This window comes from Ceratotherium simum, chromosome 15 (assembly GCF_057802395.1).
Source record: "Ceratotherium simum simum isolate JZ-2026a chromosome 15, ASM5780239v1, whole genome shotgun sequence".
Lineage (NCBI taxonomy): Eukaryota > Metazoa > Chordata > Mammalia > Perissodactyla > Rhinocerotidae > Ceratotherium > Ceratotherium simum.
Window position 1 is genome coordinate 59,906,873 of NC_141914.1, and position 20,030 is coordinate 59,926,902.

The following is a 20,030-nucleotide window of genomic DNA, read 5'->3' on the forward strand; positions in this document are numbered from 1 at the left end:
GTCTTGCAACTCTATATATATATATTTTTTTTCATGTTTTATTCAAGTACTTTGATGGTTTCATTTTTTTAATGTTTAAACCTCTTCTATCTGAGATTTATTTTGGTGTAATGAATGAAGAATTTTTTTCCTCACATGGCTAACCCACTATATTTTAGACACAAAACTTCCAACAAATCCAGTTTCTAGATTTGGGTCTCACTGTTGCAATCTCACTTTAAATAAGATATTAGTTTAGATCCTCTGAGACTGCACAGCTGCTGGGAACTCAAACTCTCCCTTTAGCTTCACTTAGGAAAATGTGAACCAGAACGAGTTTCCCAAGCTGAGTAGCTCCACGATTCTGCCAAACCCCAAGGCTTCTGAGGATAGCCCTTGAGTAGAGACAAGGGTACCCTGGCCAAGAGGGTTACAGCAGAGGAAGGGTGAGGCAGAAATCTCAGAAGTGGGCGTCATAATTGTGTTTCACCACAGCCTCCACACAGGGTCAGACTATTCCTGTGAAAAAATCTGCCTTTGTCCCTGTCTTATGGTGTAATGTGTGCCCTTGGCCCACTTCTCACAATAAATGCTAGCCGGGATGATCTCATCCTTTCCTGGGACTTCAATTAGTACGTCCATGCAAATGACTTAAAAATCCTCACCTCCAGTCCTCCTGCTTCTCCTACCACGCTCCACAGCTGTACTTCCAGTGCCCAGCTGCCTACGAGTCATTTCTACATGGAATTCCCACAGGCACCTTAAACTCAACACACCCTGCTCCAAACTTCTTATTCTCCCAACTATGTCTCCTGTGCTTTCCAATCCCAATAATCTACCTCAACATCCTTCTAGTCCCCAGTCTTGAAACCCCCCTCCTCCAAAGTCTCTCTCAGATCCACTCCCTTTTTCCACTCCACTGCCCCTGTCCTGTCAAGGCTCTTAGTGGCTCTGGCTAGGACTGCAGTAAATTTCTAACATCTGTGTCCCCTTTCAACCTCCTCCAACTCATCCTTCTACCACCAGGTGTCTGATGGGGTCACTCCCAGCTGAGAAGTCCTGACAGGTTCCCTACTGCCTAAAGAATACAGTCCCAACTCCAAAAAATGGCATTCAAGGCCTTCCACGCTTTTTACCCCAACTTCTTTTTCCCCTATTCCTACCATTTGCACCCCTCCACCACTCACTCTACACTGCTATCAGTCCATTTCACGTGCTTTCCACCTTTTCACGCTATTCCATCTACCTGGGATGCCTGTTAACTCCTGGCTATCCTTTACCAGGGTTCTGACCCCCCGTGGGAAAGAATCTCTTGTCAATCTCTACACCTGTGCTGTCCACTAGTGTAGCCTCTAGCCACATGTGGCTACTGAGCACACGCAAGGTAGCTAGGCCACAAGGAGACATGCTGTACCTGTAAAATGTCCACTGGATTTGAAGGACTTAGTACTTTAAAAAAATGTAAAAAATATTAATAATTTTCTATACTGACTACAGGTCAAAATGATTATTTTGGATATAATGGAGTAAAACTATGTATTAATTTCACCTCTTTTCACTTTTATTAATGTGACCACTAGAAAATCGAAAATTACATATGTGGCTTGCATTATCTTTCTTTGGACAGAGCTGCTCTGGATATTCTATAGTTATGAGCCTTCATTTATGCCTTATGTCTTCATTTATTCAGTCAACTAATAATTATGAGCACCAACCATGGGTCAAGCACTTACAGGCACTGGGGGTACAGTGGTGAACGAAACAAGGTCCCTGACCTCAAGGAGCTTAGTCTGGCGGGGAGTGTCCATTCTAGTTGTAGTTTATATACAAGTCTAGATGACTTCGCTTAATATTGAGCACAAAGACCCAGTATCAAGTACTAACCACATCCTTTGTACTTCTCACGCTCTCAGGTTCTCCCGAAGATGACAACACACGTGGTAAACGAGATTGATAACATACTGCGCAACAAGCCCTACAGCAAAAAGGACTACAGGTCATAAGGCAGTGCGTGAGCCAAGGAGCTGCAGGGTTAAAACAGTGTCTACACCGGTACAGAATGGTGTTACTAGCCAGTCTACTGAATCCCTTAGCAGCCTGCTGCTCAACCTCTAGTGTCCCCAAGATTCTGAGGGGTCTGCTGTCGCCACCACTGTGCACCTGAATTACAAACACATGTGAAAACTCACAACCAAGAAAATCCATTCTATTTTCTTATTTGACTGGAGTCCCCTTTCCTTGCATTGCTCCGTACACCTCATGCTTATGCAATGGAAAGTATGTGAGGGAAGACACATGACCTTCAGGCGTTTAGTAACTTAAAGAAGGCTGTACAGATATATTTTTTCAAATGAACAAAATCCACAGATGCAATGTGGATTGCATCAGAAAGAGTAGGCTATGTTCACTCAGAAGTCTTGCTTGAGAGAATAAGCAGAAACAATTTTACATTTTTTTTCTATTTTCACCTTCATGTTAGCAAGAGTTGTCATTCAACAAAACTAAAATTCTTAGGTATTTGCTTTCATTAGCTTTTAAACATTCACTGTCGCTTGGCCCCAAGAATGACCCTGTAAAGCAATTTACCCAAGGTGTCTATTAGGATTCTAACGATGCCATGTCCATTTACATGTAGAGATGGTAAAAGGATGACCACCCCAATCTTTAGAGACATTACGGTTAATTTATGAAAGGGAGGACTACACTGCTGTGGAAGCTTAGCTTTGAAGAAAATGAAGTGTTCATTTTTTACTACATTTTATTAAAATCTGCATTATACTTTTGACTGCTTGTAGGCACAGCTTCTGCAAATTTAAATATTTGAGCTTTAAAAATAAATATACACCTGCTCAGTTTTGTAAGTAAACCTGTAAAATACCCAAAGGCAAATGTTTGCTGTTTAATTAGCACTGGGATTTTACAATATAATGTTTGCTGTTTTTGAGGAGTTATTAACAAAAAGGTAAATCGTGGGCCTTGTGAAAAATGCTATTACTACTCAGCACATGCTGGGTGAATTAACTTGCCCAAGGAAAGCAAATGTTGAACTTCCTGATTCTATAATCACATTATGTACACTAAACTATATGCATGAAAGCTCTTTGCATGGATTGGGAGACAGTCTTGTTGCACTCAGAAGCCGAGGTCTAGCTAGCCCTGCCACTATTGGCTACCCGCCTTTATGAATATTCCACTTGAAAAAAATTTCGAGAATATATCGCGTGTACCTGTAAGAAGGGAGAAAACATGGGGTTTTTTCTTTTTGGGGGTGTGTTGCGGGGGGTGTCTCTATTTGGACACCTGAGCATGTACAAAATTCTAGTTTAATTTTCTGGCCAGCAGGTCTCCCATATAGAAATCACTTTGAGACTTACAGAAGAAATATACTATCAGCTTTAAATGCTATTTCCTGCCATCATTTCCAGATATGTATTTCTTAATTGTAAATCTTAAAATGTTAGTATGAAATAACAACAAATTTTCTTTTTGATTATTACTATTCTAATAGGGAATTCAAATTCTAATAGGAAAATAGGATTCTAATAGGGAAATTGTTTGGCTTTTTTGCCCAAGTGTATCTGATTAATGGTGGAAATGGATCATTTTTCAGTTGTTCATTGTGTATTCAACCAATCCAGTGAACTACTATATGTATAAATGAGCTCAAGTTGTCTAACTGGAACTGCAATTTAACTAATTAATTTGCTTAGAGTAATAAAAGCATTTGGTGCATTTAATCTGTTTTTATCTGATTTTTCATTATAAGGTTATATATATATATATCCATCTCCATAAAATAGGCAGTAAAAATCATTTACACAAAAATTACGTTGGCAGGTAAGCCGCACAGAATGATACCTAACAGAAATAGCAGTTAGCAAGATTTAAATTGCAATGCAAACTTTTTTTCTTATTAATGGAGAAAATGATTAGCTACTAAAGATTTCATTTCTCATTAGGTTTTAGAAATACTCTGCACTCAGGGCCGGTCTTCCTCAGCAAATAGAGGAGGATTGGCATGGATGTTAGCTCAGGGCTGATCTTCCTCACACACAAAAAAGAAATACTCTGCACTAAGGTTAAAGCTTCTCAAACTCATTAAAAAGAACCTGCAAATTAAAACTAAATACAAACAGTATTGCTTAGCCATGGGAACAGCTAGTTTTCTTATACACAAATCATCTGCCATGGCAAATATATTAGATAAATACATTTCACAGTTATATCCTTAAGAAAAATTTCCATGCACTCTCATTTTCTTCTCTTTTCTGGGAAGAATTCTGTGGCAGAGAACATACCATTCCCAAGGGTAACCTGGGTAGCAGCCATCCACATACTGAAATCCCAGCCAGAGGAAATGCCAATTAGAAACACTGCGCCTGGCTTCCCACTTGAAGTGTCACTTCATCTTCATCAGGAGTGCCAAGCTCTGATAGATGTCATAGCTTCAAGGGACCTTAGCCGTGCTCAAGGCCACCCCTCCTTGGCAAATGAGGAAACCAGGCCTCGAGAGATGAAAGGACTCGCCCAAACTGACTGCTAGTCGATGGCAGACCCAGGCCTAGAACCCAAGTATTGTGTGTTCCACTTCAGTGCTCTTTGAAGAATGATTTTCTGTTTTAGCTTTAAAGCTTTATGAAAAAGTAACTGTGTGTGTGATTTTTAAGTTAAAAAAGCTTGGGTATGAATCCAAATTCAGGATCAGTTAAGAGTGAAAGATCAGAGAAGAGATGCAATGAAAACTCATTAAGGCCAGTGAACACCTCCGTGAAAATCCAAACCAACCGCTCAGACGCCCTCCTCATCTTCAATTCCCCTGCTCAGGAGTCCAAGGAGGTGGGAGATGGCCTCTTATAGCCCAAATAAATGTATCTGCAGACAGGTTCTCTCTCTGTGGACATGTCTATCCTCCCTTTGCATCTCCAGAAGCAGCAGTGACTGGCTAGCACACTGGAAACACAGCAACTGGGTGGGCAGGAGGGCACAGCAGGCACATACTGGTGAAGAGGCCCGACGTTCTGCTGTGATGTAACCGCACTGGCCCGTCAGTGCCACACAGACATTTCATGAGTAACGACAAAATGCACATTTACATGTGTGGGAAATTAAAATGATGGTAATGTGAAATAATGTAATAAAGAGGATATACTTATTCACATGGTTCTTACAAAGAACTCCAGGAAAAATATAAATTTTAAAAATCAAAGTTTAATGATACTTAATAAGCAAGACCTTTCACAAGAATTTTGGGTATGAATCCAACCTCCCTATTTCAGTTAACCTCAAACCTTGTTTCAAATTATTCTTTCCACATTAGAATACTACACCAAACAGGACCACCAGTAAATCTTTACTGGCTAAGAATAATTTCAATCCAAGATTTTTATTAAGTTGTAAATAAGGAAACTAAAAATAGAGAAATGTAAACATTCCAACCCTTCAAGGCTCTACTTAGCACAAGGAGTGAGAAAAAAAGGAATTCAATCACTTTGCATCTCAATTACAGCAGAACCCCTTTTACTGTAGTGGTGTTAGACATGGGGTCTTTTTAGGATGAAAATTTTACAACAGCAGGTTTCTACTTACTGACCCAGACTCAGCACATCACATTCCCTGTGCCATGTTGCTGTTTACTGTTCTGCGTTTCCCGAGAGTAAAGTCCCGGTGCAGTATACCCTTAATGAAGACTGTGGAACTGGGAGAATATGCTTTATACACTTATGCACAGAAATTTATCTCAGAGTACAGAAACCTAGAAACTGTTATCAGGATGAAAACAAAAAGTGCTATAGGAAAAATTCAGGGCCAAAATCCAACTTTGCATACTTGCTTTTCTACAAATTATTGTTTATTAATTCAAAAGAAATTATGTGAAGAATATTAAGCTGATGCCCCTATCTCACCACCCCATCTCAGCTACACTGTATTAGACTGAGAATGGTGGCAATTCTCCCCCATCTATACAGGCACTGCCATCTAGTGGCAATTTTTTACTGGCTATTTAAAAAGGTACTTGGCCCAGCTCTGGTAACCAACAGTCCACACCGATGGTTTGTCAGTCATTTTGTCAAGTAAGCAAATGCATTTGGTACATGAACTCCATGCCACAAGTCAAACTAACGACCCGTTATTTATCCAGAGAAAAAAAGAGTTAAAAAATAATAATAAAAACCTCTTATGTGTGACACTAACTACCCTGCAGCGAATCTCTTCTGACTTTCCCGTTCGCTCCATCTCAGTGATGGTAAATGGATAATAACGCACCAAAGGAAAGAACTGCAAACTTCTAGAAGCTATGATGAAATATAATCCTCAACTGAAGGCAATGAGGATCTGGGTCACTATGCAAATATACTCCTGCCTGTCTTCCTTCCAAGTTCTTGGATGTGGCCTACCACAACATCCAACAGCACGGAAGTACAAGATGAACTCCAGATGAATACCTTTCTATAAACTTATAAATAAAACAGCGAATGTTATTTGCAACATCCATCTTAAATTTAGAAGTGGAAACTAAAAATTAAACTTAGGATTAGGAATTAGTAATATGATATTTCCTTTGAGGTACTGCTTGTAGGAAATTACTAGATGTGGTCAAAAGCTAATAGGAACGTGAAACCGACTGATCACCTGTGATCCCATAACCTTTTAAGTTGATATAGGTTCAAGAAGAGCTTTCCAAACTTTCTCAAATCATGGCACACACAGAAAATGATAGTATCTGTACCAACACTGGTTAAAAAACGCAAGAGACTGCTCTCAGCTGGACTCCCAAGGGCTGAAGAGATCAATGTTTTGTTCACAATCTATGAGAACCCGTGGACTAAAGGGTCAAATTTGTGACAGTCCTAATGGAAAAATGCTAACAAGCACTAAAACCACTGTAACTCCTTGGAGTGTTAGAATTCTGGAACAAAAATTACTTTGGTCTTTTACACGTCAATATTCAGGAAAGAGGTCTCTCTCTTACTCAACATTCCTCCAGTGGGGTGAGACTCTGCTCAAGGAAAACAATGACTCCAGGCTCTTAATGGTCAAACCAACAAGGTGGGGTCGAGCTGACCTCCCGGGCCACCCAGGGCCACAGCTCTGCAGCTGAACAGTGTGTGCTTTAACCCACAGGACACCTCCCATGTGCGTGGGTACTATTTTTAGGTTATTACCTTGGCTGCCTTTCTTCTTTAAAAAACAACTTTTCCACAAGTTTTTCTTCTCCAAGTTGGAGAACCCATGTTTTTAACTTCAATCAGTTATTTCAAATTACAAATTCAGAGACTTATAAACATGAGGCTTCTCAATCCCCTGGAGGAGAGGATTCATTCTGATATTTATGGTTCAAAAAAAGTTGTAATATTGTGCTTGGAACATACAGAACCAGTTATTAACTTCTTGCTACTATTATAACTAATAACAGCTCACTCAGGTTACTGTGACCTCTGACAGATTAAGGAAACAAGTTATTTTCTCCTCTTGTGATTATAGCACATTGCGAGACAATTTTTGTCTTTTAATAAATGTCCTGGTACTCTGAGTTTCCCTTTCAATTCATTTAATTTCAACGATCTGCCAAAAAAGAGCCAATAAACAAATATTGAATTACATTTTGTTGGTTTTTCAAACCCTCAAACTCCAGACTATAAAAACATCTTGTGTTTCCCGCCCCCCACCCCGCAACCACCCTGCTACTTTTCGGTGTACACAGGCCACCCACAGACACAAAGCCAGGGGGCTGGGCTGACACAGTCTACTTGGAGCCAGTAGACAGGAGGGCGATGAGGCCTGAGGAAGCACTTATGGATAAAATGTAGTTCCTGTAAGAATTGAACGTTAAGGAGAAATTAAGAACCCAAAATTAGTTTTTCAACAAAACAAAAAGAGCCCATCTCTTTGGAATGTACTGTTTCCCTCCTGACACTCTGTATAATAACAATGATGTGCAGTCCCATTGTCTGCAAACACAATTTACAAGATAGAAGACTATAAAGAATGAATAACATTCACAGGAAATGTGTTCCAATTTAAAAAAAAATACTTGAGACAGAAACCTAGAACACATGATCACAAAGAAAACATGTGAATTCTATTTAACCTTCAGAAGACAAGTTGATCAAAGAACATGGGGAGGAAGAAGAAACTTGTTTTCTTCCTCCCCCAGGAGCAAAGGAGTAATAAGTCTGCTCTGTCCAGCAGTGTTTTGGCTATAGCTGGCCCGTAAAAGCAAGGAGGTTCTGAAAGTTCGCAGCTACTCAGCCTCAGGACTAGACTATCTGGGGCAAAGCCCTCCAGGATTCGCAGACGATGCAAGTTGAAGCGTGTCTGTACATTATTACAACAAAATCTCCAACTGTTCAAAGTTTGGCTACACATTCCTGGATAACGCCTTTAATAAATTACCTTAAGAAGAGAAGACTGATTCTTGCCCAAAAGTTCAATTTAAGAGTAGCCTGAAACAATGTTAAGATATTAGGCAATGTGCCTATTTGACTGCACTGGCTACTCACCCACCCCAAAGCCCCACCATACCAGGAGACACATGGGCTTATGCCAGGAGCTACCCAAAAAGGCAAGTCTGCTCTCACTCCTTGCAACTTTTTTTTACAAATGCAAGTATACATAATCATATATGTAACACTGCCTTGTACTACTTGTTACTTATCAAGAAGTCATAATTTATAAACTTAAAAGAACTTTAAATCACAGCAAAAGCCCTTATTTTAAATTTCCAGAAACCTGGCTAAGTGTTATTTAATGGACTGACTCCTTGTGCAGTTTTTCTTTCCACTAAAATGCTCAGACAAATCAAAACCAAATCATCTACTGTTTCTAGACTTCTAAAACAGATAATCAACCTTTAAAAGGATACACTGTGGGGTTGAAGTTCTTCAATATAAAGAAGGAAGCAACAATGACCAAGACCAGGAAGAGGGTGTTGTTATAGAAGATGGAAAAAGTTGTAGCTTCATAATCGGCAACTTCATTCTTCTTCCACAAGATTCTGTAGACAAAGAAAACCAGTCAATCAGGTTCATAAATATCTATTAGAAAATTTAAATACCACAGTGGCTCTAGCTCATTATAAAATGAGGTTTTCCTTAAGTGTTCTCGGGAGAATGTGTTGTTAATATTAAACTTAATCAGAATTGTCCCATTTTTTCTGCTGAAAATGGTATTTTACTCTTTTGATGCTGAAGAAAACAAGTCGCTGGGCGTTACCTTTCCTCCCAGGCAGTCAGAGCTTTGGAGGAAGGACTGATTAATTGCAACTGGCTTGGTTTCATCAGCAGCTGAAACAGGCATCTTCCTCTACGTCCTCACCTAAAACAAACTCAATGATCAGCAGCCTGGTAGAGCTTCCTTGGCTGCTGGCTTGAGACTCTCTAGAGCCCACAAACTCAGCCCTCAATATTACACCTTAGATTATTATCCCAGGGACAAAAACTGGGTGTGGCCTCAAAGAAGCCAACCTGTCTGCAACTATCTTTAGCCGTCTTTACTTAATTCAAACAAAGAATCTGCTTGATCATTAGGAGGATTTTTAAACTTTTGTAAAACCCATTACTTTTTATTTAATCCATTTTATTTATTATGATATTTTACTAATTTACAAGTACTTTATCAATCTTTTCTTTTACCTCTTCACAGGAGCAAGAGGAACTTCCAGAGTTCCTGTGAATAAGGGAGCCTTTTTTCCTCTTGGTTAATTAACTTTGTAAAGCAGTTTTTAAAAGGGTAGGTTGTGATCCATTAGTGGGACGTGAAATCAACTGAGTGGATCCAATGCTCAGGGAAAATAACTGAGTGGGTTGCGACTAGCATTTTTTAAAAAAATGAAATAGGAAAATATCAAGTGCATCATGCATAGTAGGGTAATTATTGTTTTGGGAAACATTTGCATGTGTGTATATATGAGTGTATTTGGTCAAAGGTAAAATATTTTTACTATGCATCATTATCAACAAGGTTGAGAGCCATTGCCATAGAAGCTTTGTTCCCCCAAAAGATACTACTCTGGGGCCAGATGATACCCTCCACCAATCCTAAGGACAGCACTAATCCTAAAGCTAAAGTCATCGGTAAATGCCACGTTTTATTCATCAACTATTCTCATTCAAAGTCAACAAACTTGGCCGTAAAGGAGCTAAATGAAGGGTATCAGCACCTTATCTCCATCATAAGAATTTGTGGTCTCTAACACATATGCCATATTTCCTTGATTCTATGGATACTATCAACTTAATAAATCTTTGATTTACTATAAGTTTGGGAGAAGTGAAGGATATTACATTAAATGCAGCCATCAACTATAAAACAACTTCTGATTTCAGAGAAGTTTAAATTGAAAAAATATATATGACTTGGAATTGGAGGAAATACATTATACCATTCTAATGTTAATCAATGACGAAACCAGCTCAGAAAGATGCATAGTCCCAACATGGTTTAATACTAGAAAACAGAACAATTCTCTCTGTTCTTAAGACTCGGGCACAAGACCCAGTGAAGACAGGTTCCTTAAATAGGCTACTAGCATGCCTTTACTATGGATGATTCAATCACCCCGCCTCCATCACAGGGCTTCCCCCTAACTCCCTGTCATGACTTGAATCAGAGCCATCTTCAAAACATTTTTGATGAAAGAAGCGGCTCAATCCTTTAGGTGACGCCAGCTCCCAATATGACCGTGTGTTACCTCAGCGTATACAGTCAGGACTGACTGACAGCTTTCAGAACTTTTTCTAGTCCACCCATACCCTGGTTCATTTTGAAAAAAATTTAGGACCCCCACATGCCCTCATCAGCAATGGTTCTGCCAAAGCCTCACTGGTAGGAAATCTAGTTTGGGAGAGCACTTCCCAAAGAATCATTTTTCCAAGGTGTGCTTCCTACAACAAGAGAAAAGTTGAGACCAAACTCAACCACTGTTACAATCAGATAATGCTAAATGACAGATGGTCGGTAAGTCAAGGAGAAATAACACTCACACCCTGGGACAAACGTTAATGAATCTCTGCTTCTCCTCTGCTAATTTCCATCCTTGGATGGATGGCAAAGCAGTTTCAAAGTGGCATGGAGTACATATTCCAAATGATTGGAGACGGAGCTTTGAGAGATACACATCTAGGCAAAGAGGTGCTGATAAGCCTTCTCTTAAATCAAATCTCTCGGCAGCAACTCATCCTTTGAAGGAGAAAAATACTAGATCTTAATTTAATGGGAGTCTTGGTCCCAGTTATCAGAGTCCATCCTGAGTACAGAACACAATCATGAGTACAGACCAACCAGTGTGGCTTTTGCAAGAGAAATACTACAGCACAAATTTCTACTGATGACAAGAAATTTTATAATCTTCTGACATTCTGCATTTTATGTGTCAATGAAACCTCTGCTTCATCCTACTTTGAAATAGCTGGTCCAGCCAATGGCAAAGAGGTTTCATTTCCAATTCCAACTCTGATCCACCAGCAGTGACTATCTGAATGCCATGCTGAGAAAGATTCTGAGACACATCCCAGGATCAAGGACCAGTGCCAGACCAAATCAAGCAAGTCTGCAGGGAGTAGAGGAGACTCACTTGCCATTGCTGATCTAATTAATCACCTAAAACCTGTAAGAGCTGTAAAAAGCATTTTGAAATTGGGTAACTATGAGTGCATTCCAGTTTAAGAACCAGTGTTCTCATAAATATTATCATTCAATAAAAAGGTTAAAAAAAAAGTGTCCTAGATTCTCTAACCTCTATCCCTATGCAAAAATTTGCAATCAGAAAGCGATGCAGCCAGACCTCATTACAGCTGATCCCTGAAAAAAGGCCTTCATTGTCATGATTTTAACATTATGCCTTCAGTTTTACAAAGAATCCACAGGAGAAACCATTTCAATGTTTTGCTGCCTTTCCAAAACCACCATAGAAGATATTGTTCATTAAGTTACTCAGTGTCCCTTAATTAAGGAGGCACTTGATCAAGTCCTTCCAAGATTCAGAGCCAAGAAAGTTTCTCTTCAGGACTTGCACGCTGCTTCCCATCGGAGAATGAAACCTGTAAGACCTCAGGTGCTTCCCCTGACACTTGGGAGTTCAGAGCTAAGTTCAGTGCTCAACTGCTGTACTAACTGAGGTCCTGGTTCATCCACCTTCCCTTACTTTTAAATGGTTTCTGATCTTTTAAAATGGTACTACTTTGTTTTATATGCACTTTAATACTGCAAGTCACCACAAAGACTTTACGGAGCAAAGGGGGATAAATATTTTATTTCACAAAGCACCCTGTCGACACTAAAACTGAAGATCCATGAAAACAACCTCGAGTCATGACTCTACTAAACCATCTGGCAACTCTTGAGCACAAGTTGACTCCATCATTCAGGGACTTTTGCTACTCAGATGTTAGGCTGTTTATTAAGCCTTCTAAGAGCAGCTGGCAGGAAAAATTGGGGGTGGGGGCTAACAAACGTGGTACAGAATTGGTCCACAGGAGACAAACCCAGTTCTTTTTCCCAACCAACGCAGATAACCAAAGACTGGATGTCCCCAGGAAAGCTCAGGAACAGAAATACCACCACCTAAAAATGCTAACACACAACTAAACCCTTCAGTCCCAGAGGGGCTGGTGAGGGACTCAAGGTCACACAGCTACCAAGTGGCAGAGCCAGCACTGGACAAAGCCCTGCAGGCCCCTCAAGTTCAGCAGAGCAGGTACGAGCACAAGCTCTCAGGCCTGCCTGCCTGTGTTCTCACCGTGGGTCCCCCACCTCCCCAACCCCCACGAACCGACAGCCCAGGGCAAGCACCCGGGCGCTCTGTACCTCAGTTCCCTCGGGTGTAAAATGGAGATAACAAGAGTACCTACCCCACAGAGCTCTTTAGAGGAATAAATGAACTGTGTTCAGCACAAAGAAAGTATTGATAGTAGTAAACACTCAAAAAGTCAGTTATTTTCCCATTACTATGTCTTCTACAATTCCAACGTTTACCTCAGACAAGCCCAATACCCACATTCTCTAAGCAGAAATCAAAAGCTTATTTTCTACAAAGTATCCCCTTTTCTGATTACCACAAACACTTTAAAAAAGGAGTCAAACCTTTCATCTTTTTCCTTCCGAGACATCTTTCTATTATCGGCTTCAGAAAGTTTTCGAGTCACTTCTTTGGAAACAGCATCCTCCCTCTTCTGTGCTACTCTGGAAGGAAAAGAGACAAGTTTCCATATGCTCCAGGAGTGAACATCACGCTCTCTCTCAGAAACACTATGTACTCACATTTTGTATTGGCAACTGTACGGTACTTCACATTTCAAGAAAATAAGCTGGACAGAAAGTTCCAAGTTTATTACACTGTACTAGCCACAAGAGAGAGAGTTCAAGAAACTTCCAAAATGTAGTATATTAGTTACGTGTTTTGATTTCTGCTCAAAAAGGAGAGTTTTCCAAAGTTTAGGTATTTAATATGGAAATAAAAAGTCAAATGCTATTAGCACAATTTAGTTATGAATCATTATACCTCCATTTTGTTTCAGCCTATAATTGAACTGTTCAACAAATAAATTTGATAAGGCATTAGCAAATGATATATGATTTCAATTTCAGTAAGCAACAGGAGAGAAAACTAGGCTTAAAAAACAATGGGGGGCCGGCCCCGTGGCTTAGTGGTTAAGTGCACGCGCTCCGCTACTGGCGGCCCGGGTTCGGATCCCGGGTGCGCACCGATGCACTGCTTCTCCCGCCATGCTGAGGCCACGTCCCACATACAGCAACTAGAAGGATGTGCAACTATGACATACAACTATCTACTGGGGCTTTGGGGAAAAAAAAGGAGGAGGATTGGCAACAGATGTTAGCTCAGAGCCAGTCTTCCTCAGCAAAAAGAGGAGGATTAGCACGGATGTTAACTCAGGGCTGATCTTCCTCACAAAAAAAAATAAATTAATTAAAATAAATACATAAATAAATAAATAAAACTGTTTACAAAAACAATGGGGAATTAACAGCTGTCATATCTTAAGGTAATGCTTTTAACTCCACTCCAAAGGACAATTTCACTAAAAAGAAATAATACCACAGGGTCAGGGATTGACCATACTACTTTTAGTTAAATGAACCACTGGTATGAGGGTTGCACCAAAAGATAATACGGAATCAACCAGAAAAGGCTGGAAGTGTTGGTCAAGAGATCAGATCAGAATCTTCAGTGATGCGTTAGATAAGGAAAAAATTAAATGTATACTCATAAAAAATTCTCTAAGGTGAATTTTATCAGATGGGGTTCTGAAAGTGAAAGGATAAAATTTAAACTATGATGAAATACAGAAAGCCTCCCAAAGATTATGACATTTAAATTCAACATCGTATGTTTTTTGGAATATAGGAGAAACTGATTAGCCATAAATATAGAAGAAAAGTAATAACTGATCTTCACAAGCAAAATCTAACCATTACCTACACAGTCCCACTATGAAAACATTCAACACAGAATTGAGATGTATTAAAAGCAACAGGACTTGGAACACAGAGATAGAAATCTGTTCACTGGATGTTCAATTAATTGATCCCTCGTTACCATGCTACATTTAGTTCTGGTCAGTGTACTGAGGAAAACTGTGGAGGAATCAGAATGGATTCCTGAAAAGAAAGCCCAAGATCATCCAAGGCAATAGTTTTCAACCTTTCTTCAACCACATGAGCTTCTGGGATACAAAGTAAACACAAACTCTGGCTAGTTTTACCTGTGTCTCCATCTTTCTCTCCCACTCAAGAACCAAGTTAGAATCAACATGGTTAAAAAGAAAACCTTTAGTCAGTTTCAACAAATGTATTTTTCCACAAATTGAAAACTGGAGGGAGGAAAATAAGTTTGGAGGGAGGAAAATCAGTTTGTCTAAGAAAATCAGATAGGGACCGGTCCAGTTGCGCAAAGCGGTTCAGTGCGTGCGCTCCACTGCGGCGGCCCAGGGTTCGCTGGTTCGGATCCCGGGTGCGCACCGACGCACCACTTGGCAAGCCATGCTGTGGCGGCGTCCCATATAAAGTGGAGGAAGATGGGCATGGATGTTAGCCCAGGGCCAGTCTTCCTCAGCAAAAAAAGAAGAGGATTGGCAGATGTTAGCACAGGGCTGATCTCCTCACAAAAAAAGAAAAAAAACAAGAAAGAAAATCAGATAAAAGGAAATAAGTTCTGAAAGCTAAGGAAAAGGCAGTTAAGGGCAGACAGCTGTCTTTTAAGAGATACTTCAGCATGCTAGAATGTACTTTTTCCTCCAAAGATCCAACTTCACCTGACTCATTTTATTATGTACAAGTTCTGCTCCAAAAGGCAGGGACCCTTATCTCTGAACCTCTCTGGCACACAGTAAGTGTCTCTTGAACTTCACATAAGACCACTTTTTTCTAAGAAAGGTCAATTGAAAAGAAATGGACATGGTTTACAGCAAAAATCTTTCTTAGCTGAACAGAGGAAAACACACCCTCTCCCCCATCTGTCAGGATGCTAGGACACAAAAATAAACTATTTTCAAAAGCTGGTTATTTCTAAGCATCTTTAGAACAGTCAATCATCTGTCCACATGACAAATCTTCCTTAAGAGACTGAACCAGAAAACTAGTTTCTCTTCTAGGTCTAAAATTCTATATTCACCTAACGAGGCATAACAACCACACTGTAGGTTTATTACAACTCAAGAAGCAGCAGCCCTACCCCACCATCTTAGGGCTCTTAGGAAACAAACCTCCCTCAGTGCTGAATGCTCTAAATCAAGACAAGGGTCACTGCAGTGGCCCGGCACTCAGCCAACTGAGATACCCCACAAAATCAATGGTGTTTCTTCTATTATTTTTTACATCAGTACGTCAGAACCTTTTCAGAATAAAAATAAAACAAAAACACTATTTAATTTCTATTTAGTATCTTTAAAAACATCTTTGCAAACATCTTTTAAGTCATGCTATCTTTTAAAAAAATTCCTAAGGGCTCTCTCACCCCTACCTCTCCAACACTGCTCCTAAGCATTTATCCCGTGCTTAACATGTCATACGTACTATCATATTTAATCCTCACCATCCGTGAGGTACCATTAGTATCCCCAATTTACAGCTCAGGACTCTGAAGTCTAGAGAGGTAAAATGCACACCCAAGGCTACACATTTAAGAGCAGCAGAGCAGGGACTGCAATCCGACTGTCGACTCGGAAGTCATCTCCCCACTACTACCAACATCCACCCACACTCAGCATCTCCCTGGGTCTTTGAGCCTTAACCATCTTGTGGATTTGTAGGACTTTTGATGTCAGTGGCAATTTTTAACACTAAACCAAAACTATAACTAAAAAAAATCCACTCTGACAGAGTCTATTAACTCAGAAAGTCATTGAAATTTTACTGAACTAAATGTACCACTAACTGTTGTAAGGAATATAAAACAAAAGACACAGCAGTAGCCCTCAAGAAGCCTAAAGTAGAAATGAGAAGGTAAAACGAACATGATTTTGATTCCAAGAAGGTAAATGAAAAATGCTATGCAGAACAAGTGAAAAACATCAACTCCCAAAGGGACTGAGTCCAAGGGGAAATCACAAAGGATGGGCCATGCAAGATGCCCACCTCTGGGGGCTTCCCTACCCACAGATGGCCAGGCCTCACAAGAAAGACAGCTGGGAACAGCAGAGGTGGATATGGGCAGAATCCTGGAATGGCAGTTGATGAAGAGGGGCTGCCAAGCAGAAACATGACAAAGATGACTCGATCACTCTGCGGGTCTAGCACAACTGCAGCCACGCACAGCCAGAGCTCCTAAGGGTCCAGAACAGCAGTGGAAAAGCTGCTGAGGCCATTTCTGGCCTCCTTACAATCAGTCCCCACTGAGATCATCTCAGTGTGTTTCTACCCCTTGTCACCAGAAAGAGCGTAACACACAGACAACAAACTTAGGATTTCTCTGGAAAAGATTCCTGAGTCTTGAAATAACAGACACGTAAGAATGGAAAGGAAGGGAGACGATCCTAAAAGAGGGAGGGCACAAGTCACGTACAAAGGCTGAGATGAAGGCTGGGTCAGAAGAGCTAAGGCCCAACCCTGAAAGATGAGGCCGGACCAGTAGGAGGCAGATGACTTGCATTCCAGGGGCTTGGAAGAATTTGGCTTTAATATACTTAGAAAAGAAAAGGCCATGGTGAGTTGTTAAGTAAGAGAGCTGTCATGATAAAAATGATGGCAGATAAGGATGAATACATGTTCTTCATCCCATAAAATAAGGATAACACCTGCACCTTGCATGGCTGACATAAGGATTACATAACATGCTTTATACAGTCCATTGCAGGGAAGGCCCCAGACTTTTGTTTTTAAGAGAACAGATGGAGACTGCTACAGCAATCCAAACAAAAACAGTGTCCAAACTGGAGAGCAAACCATGGAAATGAAAAGACAATGTGCACACAAAGCATGCTAGTACTTCAAGTCTCAGCAAAATTCCAACTGCCTTTAAGAAAGTACTTCCAAAGAAATATAGCACTGAGGAAGCAGAGAAATAACCTGCTATCCTGAATCAAGTGTTCCAGTGTGCATGAAAGCAACTTCAAAGGGCTCTTTCGCCAATTAAACATCAATTTATACCTGCTTCCGTTGAGGACCATGGCACTCCTAAATAACCAATGTTACCATCATTCCTTAAGTCTAGACTATTCCCCCCAACATTTTAACCTTTATGAAACCACAATATATAACTGCTTATAATTAATGTATAAATTTATTGTTATGAGGCTTGGGTTTTCTTCTCCAAAACCTATCGTTAAAATAATGATATACTTTATAACATGTATGATCTTAAAATAAAGGAAATATGATAATCTTTTACATTTTCATACACTCATAAGAAAAAATGTAATTAACATTAAAAATGTCCGAGTTCAATTAAAAAAAAAACCCACATCTTTCCCATTCAAAAATAGTACATGGAGACACCAGAACAATTCTTTCCAAAAAGAATTCCATTTGGCTTCTAAAATGTTAATTTACTTGGTGGGTTTGTTCTTCCGATAAACTTCACGATTAAGGCTAGTGCTTAAGTGTCCTATTCCATCTTCAAAACCTATTTCCATAGCAGTATCAGAAGCACTGTCTCTGCTTCAGTGAGTTAATTCTTCATAGCATTAATGTGCCTTCTCCCCAAAAAATACATATCTAAAATTAATGTTTATTGAAACCAACACACACAAATAGACATTCTACAATATAAAAATGCAACACGTAATACATACTTTCACTTGAGAAATATACTTACTTGTGCTTGAGAACAAATTTCACGTTTTTGTATGCAAAGGCTACCAAGTAAGTGCTTACTAGGGTCATCACACTATACAGAACAGCAGACTGAACAAGATCCATATGCCATATGCGCCAATATAACCCTGAATTAAGATAAAAGAGAAGAGGGGTACAAAAAGGAACAAAACATTACCACCCAGTTACAAATGCCTGCTGAATTAATCATAGCTAAGACTGGTAAAATATAGTCCGGGTTAGGGAATCCAATACAATATATGAGACTCTCCAGAAGTGGGATGGCCAGTAAAAAGTTCCTCTCAAGTTCTCCCAGTTCAGAACACTTGAAAACATACCCTTCCTATTACCAGTCCAGAAGAGATTTCTGCTTCTTCTAAAATGATACACTCTGGCTCAACGAAGTCACAATTCAGACCCAATTTCATTCATCAGGGTACTACTCTGCTAAGTACAGGGCATTCCACACACGCCACGTGCAGCCCCAGCCCCAGCTGACACGCTGACGTGGCTGTTACCCGAGACCGAGGCTCCAGCCGCGCTAACCGGACGCCGGGTCTCATAGGGCCGAAAGGGAAAAGAAACCGGGACTCGACTGCCCGACAAGAGCGCAGCAGAGTGTGCGAGACAGGAGATTCAAATTCGGGAACCCCGAGCTCTGAAAACAACCCTGGCCAACTCTGCAAAATTTTCCCATCCAAGTGAGAATTCCAGAATTGCCCTAATAGGATTATTAAAAGTTTACACAAGGTAGCTCGCTGGCCCTCGGCACCGGTCCACAGGTCCGACCTCTCTCATCAAATCAGGGAAAGGATGCTCAGCGCGGTGACGCGCTCCACTTCTCGTTCACTGCGAGGATTAACGCGAACCTGCCTCTCCCCTCACTCGTCAGTTTCTCCAAAACAGGTCACCAGAAAGTTCAAAATCTCGTAACGGCAAACGACACTTGCGCGGGGAAGAGCAGACTGCAGGCTGCCGCAGGGCAGCTGGCACAAGATCGCACCCCGGGGTCGTTTACACACAGGTTCGGGCCGCCGGGACGGGCGAGCCGCAGCTCCGGGAGGCGGCCCGGGGACGCGCGCCGTGCAGCCGCCCCCACACCTCCGCCCGGACGACAGCACGGGGCCCCCACGGCCGCGCCGCCGAGCGCGGGGAGAGCGGAGAGCCGGCCTCGGCCGCCGCCTCCTCCCGCCGCCCACCAGCGCGCCACGTCCCCGCCCGCCCGCCTCGCCCCGGCGCTCACAGATGGGGATGGCGGACACGATGAAGGCGTTCCCGAAGAAGAGCGCGGAGGACTTGGCCGACAGGTTGCGGCTGAAATCCTGCAGGAGCAGGTCCTCCTCGGACTGCTGCTTGGAGGCGCCTTTGGGAGCCATAGTGGGCCGGGGACCGCAGGGCCGAGCGGGCGCGCAGCCACCAGGAGACCTCTGGCCCCGCCCCGCGGCCGCCGTATCCGCTAGCTCCCCGTCAGCGTGCGCGCGGGGGCGGGCCCGGCGCGGAGAAGCTTCCCGGGATTGGCCAGCGTGGCGCCGCGACGTAGGCTTCCCGGCGTGATTGGCAGAGCGGCCAAACTTCCGGGTTCCTGGCAAGCCGTCCGACCTGTCGGCTTCCAGAAAGCGGCAGGGATTTGTAGTTTAGTGGGTGGTTTTTTTTTTTTTTTTTAGTTAACAAAACTTTATTGACTATCCACTTCAAGCTGCTGACAGACTCACGCTTTCCAAGTCTTGGAACTTAGAAACAAGTTCCAAAATAAGCTGTTTTGGTCCCGCGTCGGACAGTCATTC

At 41.4% G+C, this 20,030-nt stretch overlaps 2 protein-coding genes across 2 annotated transcripts in view; one reads left to right on the forward strand and one right to left on the reverse strand.

The window, feature by feature from the left end:
* KCNAB1 (potassium voltage-gated channel subfamily A regulatory beta subunit 1) overlaps positions 1–3,710 on the forward strand; it is a 252,889-nt gene extending 249,179 nt beyond the window's left edge. Inside the window, exon 14 of the mRNA XM_087440100.1 lies at positions 1,893–3,710. Coding sequence (XP_087296226.1) covers positions 1,893–1,982 — 90 coding nt within the window. The 3' untranslated portion in view covers positions 1,983–3,710. The remainder of the gene's footprint in view (positions 1–1,892) is intronic.
* Positions 3,711–5,167: 1,457 nt separating this feature from the next.
* SSR3 (signal sequence receptor subunit 3) lies at positions 5,168–19,674 on the reverse strand. The gene is made up of 5 exons (XM_004441666.3): positions 19,490–19,674; positions 18,248–18,374; positions 13,060–13,158; positions 8,843–8,974; positions 5,168–7,790 (listed from the first exon to the last, which is right to left on the reverse strand). The coding sequence occupies exons 1-5, from the start codon at positions 19,620–19,622 to the stop codon at positions 7,724–7,726; spliced, it is 558 nt and encodes a 185-aa protein (XP_004441723.1). The 5' UTR covers positions 19,623–19,674; the 3' UTR covers positions 5,168–7,723.
* Positions 19,675–20,030: the final 356 nt, after the last annotated feature.

What these genes read in the sequence shown, in the direction of transcription:
- SSR3 (XM_004441666.3), bottom strand. Translation starts at nt 19,622, where the DNA reads ATGGCTCCCAAAGGCGCCTCCAAGCAGCAGTCCGAGGAGGACCTGCTC. An exon ending in CGTGTCCGCCATCCCCATCT is followed by an intron (nt 18,375 to 19,489) that starts GTGAGCGCCGGG and finishes ATCTTAATTCAG; the next exon opens with GGTTATATTGGCGCATATGG. An exon ending in AAGAACTTCAACCCCACAGT is followed by an intron (nt 7,791 to 8,842) that starts GTATCCTTTTAA and finishes CAATTCTTACAG; the next exon opens with GAACTACATTTTATCCATAA.